Consider the following 6,998-nt stretch of genomic DNA (forward strand, 5'->3'; position numbering starts at 1 on the left):
ATAATGTAGGATAGTTTTGTGTACACACTACAAAGGGTAAATATCAAGGGAAAACAGGATCAAACAGCTTCTATGCATATAATTGTGTGTGTGTGTGTGTGTGTGTGTGTGTGTGTGTGTGTGTGTGTGTGTGTGTGTGTGTGTGTGTGTGTGTGTGTGTGTGTGTGTGTGTGTGTGTGTGTGTGTGTGTGTGTGTGTGTGTGTGTGTGTCTTTAGTTTGTGTGTTTGTGTGTTTTTCTCTGTCTGTGTCCTGGTATTGTATCCGGGTCAGATTGACCCGAACCTCTTATGAAGGACATAAATGCGGGTAGGCAAGTGGAAAAAAATAAAAACAATTCCACATGTCTTTCACAATAAATAAGCCCCGGCCATTGAGTTTCAGTTTGAACGAAAATATCCTTATATTTTTTTTAATTCATTGACAATGGAAATCGGGTCAATTTGACCCGAACACCACACAAGGGTTAAAATGCACATTAAGTTGAATATAGCGTTGTGGGCCAGAGGTCAGCAAACACATGGATACCTGCAACCTAATGGTTATTACGGTATATGTTCAGTTGAACAAAGGTGCGTGCAGGTATGATAGGTGTCACTACTGCACCCTGTATTTTGCTTATAAGCTTTCACTTGTTTACAGCCAACAAGGGAGCGGCTTTATCCCTACTTTATATGCGGAAGTTCACCCCAGTTTAGAAAGTGCACAGCACGGCCTACTTTTCCAAATGCTATGGCTCATGTGCGGAGATAGAGAGAGGGGGGAGCCAGTGGGAGACAGTTTTCCCTCTCATGCTGATGCTGCTTGCTGTGCCAATGCGCAAACATTCCCCGCCGTGGGATAGGTCTCCCCAAATTGAGGCTGCGCTCGACACGATCATGCGATTGAATGACGAGCGCGTCATGCTCGTCTTCCTCCTCTCCTGCTCTGTGCGATCAGTGGCTCTGTGTTCCGCAATCCCCTGGGATACTGTACCGCCCTCGATGAGTCTGCTATCGGCGTTTAGCTCAAACTGAATGGCTTCCCAGAGCAAGGAAAAACCGGGAGAGAGAGATCTGAGTCTCTTCCTTTGAACCAGCATCAACTTCCCAGCGAGGGGGTGAGTGTCTGTCTACCGCTGTGTGTGAGGCGTCCTGCCGGGGTCGTCTGAGGATTCACCGGCTGCTGCTGCGGCGGCGGAGCAGCCGGAGGGGGAGGGTGTAGAGGAGTGAGGGGTCTGTGCCGGTGTCCTTATTTAACACCGTGGAGTAAGGTTGAGGATGAACGGTCCAGTAGGTACGGGACAATACAAAGTTTGGGAAGTAGGCTGCACACTTAGAGGACGGGTCCAAGTTCTTTATCTCAAAACAACCTTTAGAAAACACACTAAAGTATAGCACATAACCAGCGTGGAGTATAAGGTTTGTAGTTTAATTTCCTCTCTCAAATGTGCGAAAATGCAATGGCAGTCAGGTTTTTTTGGCACGGTAACTCGTTCGTAAAGAATTGTGCCTTGTTGTGCTCCCACACCCCCCCCCCCGCTCCGTGCCGCACTGGTTCCGTCTGGCTCGCCCTCAGCTGCTGCGTGTCCTGGGATGACCTGTTGATGTCGGTAGAATGGAGAATGGCAGGGGGAGCGATTTCCCCCATCACCAACATATTTAAATAAGCAACATTTTGGGCTTGACAACCGGCGTCGCAGCACAGCTACCTCGTCCGCACAGGCAGTAAGTGTATTGTTCATATTTTTGAGTGTGTGGACTATCGCGGAAATGCTTGTCATTGTGCAGCTGGGGGCTGAGTGTGCATGAGGTGGATGGGGCGAACCCAAAATATTTAACAGTAGTGTTAGCTTAGCTGTTAGCCACCTCTACAGGCCCACTGCGGATGGGAAGAGGGCATACAACAATTCAGCGTTGTCAGCCACAGGGGAGCGGGGGACACTTACATAAAGCGAAGATAATTAATATGAATACACTTAAATGTCATTTGAGGGCACGTAAACAGGAGCACAGCGTCTCCTCAACACCGGGGCTTGCTGCCATCCTGTCACCCCCCTCCCGTCGCCTCCGGTGCCAGCAGACAGTGGAGCCTCCCGGCGGGTGGACTGGCACACGGGTCGGTGTGTTAAAGAGCTGTTCTCCATTACCCGGAATCCTTTCCCGTGTAAACCTTTCTGAACGGAGGCAGACTACTGTCAGCTACAACATTAAGAAGTTTAGAAGCTTTTCACGTCAGTGCTGCTTTATATTCAGGATCTCCCTGTTATATAAGAATAATCACGAATCAGGCCTGCTCATATGTCTGGACTTCATAGGAGTAGCACAGCCATGCAGGCATGGGCACATGAGAACCAGGAAATGCCTATAGAGGGAATGCATTGTGTGCCAGCTACCCAATGACTCCACACTAATCATCCACATAGCTGTGTATGAGCCCATGATGATGTTTACAGTGGTATAACTGGATACACTTTAGTAGTCAGACTGTATACCTTACTATTAAAGGACTTATTCTGGATAAGTTCTGAAATATGTTGACAGACGTTCCCATCTTACATAAGCCGTATTGGATGTGGGCAAAACATTCTTAAGGGTCACTATGAGAAGTCTAAGGTCTTAAGCATGTTGTTTGTATGTTTGACCTACTTTCCCCACCAGGCTGGTTGGTAAAGCCACAGGGTGAGTTCGGGTGAATGTAATTCTTTCCCATTGCTGCGCTCTATATATTGTATGGAATAAGGACCTGAGATGATCCCTTTCATCTTTGCAAGCTTCACTGACCCTCCTTGGTGCATAAAGACACACACACACACATACACACACACACACACACACACACACACACACACACACACACACACACACACACACACACACACACACACACACACACACACACACACACACACACAGTCACATTCTCTCTCACTGTCAGGGCAAACTGTGCAAACACACACTACTCTCAGCCCTGTGTTTGTGTGTCTTTATGTGCACGCATGTGTGCTTATACTGCGGCTCGCCAAACTGTAAACAAGCAGTATTGTCTCATGTCTCTGTGTGACTCAGTGTGCCTTTTGTGGGTTTGTTTGAGTTTGTGTGTGCGCATCTGTGTTTTAGTATGAGGGAGAGGGAGCTTGAGTGAGACAGAGACAAAGAGAGCATTTCTCTTTACCCTGGAGCTTGGATAGGTCCCAAATGAAAGGCTTTGGATATGATGGGGCGGCTCTCTCCAGCCCTCGTCAGTCACTCACACCAAAGTGGTAGTGTGCCTCACACAGGGTGGGCTTCAATCAGTGTGTTCTCTCAGTTTCAGATATTGTCTTTTGTTGGGTTTGTATCTTCACGTGTGTGTGTGTGCAACTTGCACGCATGCAACAATAGTAGTCAAGCATCCGTGTAAAAACAGCTTTTATCTTAGCCTGGATACACATTTATGTAAATCTGTGGAATCCACTTATGGCTTCTATTCTGCTGTAATGGTTTTATAGCCAATGGAATGCCACGTAGACTTATCAATGGATCTGTTGTTGCCTTAGCTGTGACTGTGGAAGTTAGGTCATCAGTACAGAGGGCATATCATGCTTATGTGAATCTCTGTGCTAAAAAGTAGATTCCTCACATTCTGTAGAATCAGATACAATTTCCAAAATACGTTTTCTGTTGTGTTGATAGTGAATTCAAAGCTAACTCACAGATTCACGCAATAATATTAGCTTTCCTACAGAACTTTGCTCCACTTTAATTTAATATTGACATGCATAATATAGGACTCTTTCGAGCGGCAAGGAGGTATGTTTGCCTTTGAGAAGTGAACGGAAACATGCTATGTGGTGTTTGTTTAAGCCACACACTTTGTTCACATAGAATAACAGGACATGACCCAGTTATCTAAGAAGAGTTTTATAGCTCATATAAGACAGACAATAAAAAGGCTTTCACTGAGCCCACTCCTGGCAAAAACAACCACTGCAAGGCTGAATAAGATTAATGCTATGTAGATTACCCATGAAAGCTTCAACACAACTTGGTTTGAAATATCAACGTCCCGTGAGCCTGCCAACAGCCTTCAGTATCACTGTGTGAAGAATTATTTGTGGTCAAGCTTATTCAGGACTTCTTTTCTCTAGAATAGAGGTGTTTCATAAAGAGTCCTGAAGTAATACATACATTGAATTAGATTAACTTTAGTGTACGTTTTAGTTTATCCAAGTAAAAGACTGTCGGCTGTACTGTGTGTGACATTCCTCACCTGTTTTTGTTTTAGGCCGGTTTTCCCTGAGCTTTCTGTCTTTTAACACCTTCATGTTACATTGCACCTCCTCCTCACATTGCCTGCTGAATCCCTCCTCACACCAAGCACACAGCACAGGATGAAATAGTTTTTTTGTCTTTGTTTTAAATGGGCCTGCCCAACTTTATCCCACTGAAATCATGATTTGCTCACTATTAAATCCCTGTTGAGCAGTAATGTTTATAACATGATGACTCGGCAGCATCCTTTCAAGACATGCTGAACTTTTGTTTAATTGTCGGTGTTATACAAGTTATGTGTGGATGATTAACTGTCACTTATTGCAATTCTGTAATTCCAAGGGTTGCAAACAATCTGTAAATTCTTTTTAAAATGTCAAGTTAAAAAAGTTAACTTAAATATGCAAGTCTGAGATTTAAACATTATTTCACAATTTCTATTTAAAAAGTATACATTTAGTTTATTTCTAGTCTTGCACCGCACTCAGCAGAAAACTCCTACATCACATAATACAGATCATTTGCAAGCATGCCATTAAATACAAATTCAGTATATTTACAACCCTCTGCTTACACAGTGCATTCTCCCATCACGTGTGCAACCCACAATACGTGCTGACAGTACTGCCAAAGGACGTAGATCTTGATCATATAACTCGAGTGAATATTTCTTTGGAAAGGTTGATGTTTCAGTAAGGCAGATAGTAACCCAAATCTAAGTAAACCCTTTATAACTTGGTAGCAATTCATGCTAAACACCTATACCATGTGGGATGTAGCTTGATTGAGCATGCTAACCAAAGACTGTCAATACATCTATCTACATTCATTTGTTTTTTAAGTAACACATTTATTTTGTCACCTAATCTTAAACCCTAGTGCACATTATTGGGTCTTATTTTAAAGTATCTATTCCAAATTATTAACTTGTTATCTAGCACACATACAGATCATGGCACATTGTGTTTGATACTGTCTTTTAGGTTATAGGTTAGTTTCTATATGCATATGACCTGGTAAATACAGCCTGAGCAAATGAACCCGATATTTCCATTTGATATTTTCTTGAATATTTTTTTCATTTGCAACCCTATTTATTCCTCTCTTGTTCTTTTTCTCTGTCTCTCTTTCTTTCCCAACAAGACCTTTTGGTGGTGTGCCTAGGCGCACCATGGCCCAGACCCTCCAGATGGCGATTCCAAACTTTGGCAACAATGTTTTAGAGTGTCTGAATGAACAGCGACTGCAGGGCCTTTACTGCGATGTCTCCGTGGTGGTCAAGGGCCATGCCTTCAAGGTACTGATCGCACTAAAGTTATTATTGTTTTCCTAAAAGAAATTACTCTTGTGTATCAAAAGTCGGGGCTCAATTAACAGAAGTGTAGGCTTCAGTGTAAACAATCATACCAGATGGCAGCCATGTTGCTTGGATAATGGAACGTCAATATACTTCAAAGTAATTTCTGTTTGGACAGTCTCAAGCAATCGTTGTCATATTTCTAAATTGTTCTTTTTTTGTGTTACTGTGTTGGAGAGACCAACCTTTAATGCTGTTGTACTTATTTACAGAGAGCGTTTTTTCACATCAGAATAATTTTAGCGAGCTTCTGCTAAATTCCTCCTCTTTAGAGAAAGGTTTGGAGATAAGTTAAATCACCCTTTTGTAGTCTTTAATGGCATGTCATTTCCCACTTTGCTTGTAAACGTAATGGGTTAGATTGCCCCCAATTGGAGTGCCGTAAGGTTTGATTGGATGTCTTTCCTCACTTTTATCTTGGAGGATACTCTTAACTTTGTCTGCCCTGCAATCTTGTATCTCCCAACATCTGAGTATGGCTTTCTTTCTTTCTTATAAATCGTGTTTAAGACTTCAATACTTAAATACTGACTGAATTCAGGTCCCAAATAGTTGGCAACAAATGCTGTCTTTTCTTTTAATATATTGCTGACTTTATTTTAAAAATGTTCTCAAGTCTTTTTTATTTTGGTAAAGTTCAATAACTTGTACATAATATTTATAGAACACATCTTTCAAAAGTTCTAATGGGTTGCCTTACTTATCTGCTTTTGTCTCAGGCCCATCGAGCTGTGCTGGCTGCTAGCAGTTCTTATTTCCGTGACCTTTTCAGCAGCAGCAATGACACAAGCCCCACCGTGGTGGAGCTCCCGTCGGCCGTGCAGCCCCAGAGCTTCCAGCAGATCTTGTCTTTCTGCTACACAGGCCGTCTCAGCATGACGGTGGGGGACCAGTTCCTGCTCATGTACACGGCCGGCTTCCTGCAGATCCAACAGATCATGGAAAAAGGCACAGAGTTCTTTCTCAAGGTGAGGCAGATTGTTTTCAGTCTCTTATTATACTGTTTTTCATCAACATATTATAGGTCTCAGATATATACAAACATGTCTCAGAAGTGTTTGGCTCCAAACACCAAACAGATCATTGCAGCATCCCATAATCCCCTCTGTTTCAGCCCTGTTTCCAAAGTGCTGATTCTCTGTCTGTTACTTTAGATGAAAATAAGGAGCCCCTCCCCACGCCCCTCTGAGAGATATTTGGTTAAAAAGAACACATTGGTGCTCTAGGAGGAGATTCAGGTGATAAGGTGATTGGCTAATGGTTACACAAGCCAAAAAAAAAAAATCATTATGGCATCATAAAGTGGCCAAAATCGTAGCCGCTCATTTTCAGACAGGTTTTTATATAAATGGGATCAGGACAAAAAGAGAGGGGGTATTTGTTCCTGAGACTTTCAGAGTCTCTTTAGAGA

The 6,998-nt window shown here is 43.0% G+C and overlaps 1 protein-coding gene across 3 annotated transcripts; it reads left to right on the plus strand.

Annotated features, from left to right (window-relative positions):
• The first annotated feature begins 464 nt into the window (after positions 1–464).
• Positions 465–6,963, plus strand: LOC117444693 (nucleus accumbens-associated protein 1-like). 3 transcript variants are annotated; one of them, XM_071202772.1, is made up of 4 exons: positions 465–1,097; positions 1,556–1,704; positions 5,374–5,527; positions 6,307–6,961. In XM_071202772.1, exons 3-4 carry the CDS (start codon positions 5,402–5,404, stop codon positions 6,739–6,741), a joined length of 561 nt encoding a protein of 186 aa, XP_071058873.1. In that variant the 5' UTR covers positions 465–1,097; positions 1,556–1,704; positions 5,374–5,401; the 3' UTR covers positions 6,742–6,961. The 3 variants fall into 3 exon arrangements, with proteins under 3 accessions (XP_071058873.1, XP_033936013.2, XP_071058872.1); XM_071202771.1 differs by lacking the exon at positions 465–1,097 and adding an exon at positions 1,104–1,398; XM_034080122.2 differs by lacking the exon at positions 1,556–1,704 and having other exon boundaries at positions 6,307–6,963.
• The last annotated feature ends 35 nt before the right edge of the window (positions 6,964–6,998 follow it).

This window comes from Pseudochaenichthys georgianus, unplaced genomic scaffold (assembly GCF_902827115.2).
Source record: "Pseudochaenichthys georgianus unplaced genomic scaffold, fPseGeo1.2 scaffold_895_arrow_ctg1, whole genome shotgun sequence".
In the NCBI taxonomy this organism is placed as follows: Eukaryota; Metazoa; Chordata; class Actinopteri; order Perciformes; family Channichthyidae; genus Pseudochaenichthys; species Pseudochaenichthys georgianus.

Excerpts from the sequence above, each read along its gene's own strand:
- LOC117444693 (XM_034080122.2), top strand. The coding sequence starts at position 5,402 with ATGGCCCAGACCCTCCAGATGGCGATTCCAAACTTTGGCAACAATGTT. Across the intron at positions 5,528-6,306 it reads TCAAGGGCCATGCCTTCAAG|GCCCATCGAGCTGTGCTGGC; the intron begins GTACTGATCGCA and ends CTTTTGTCTCAG.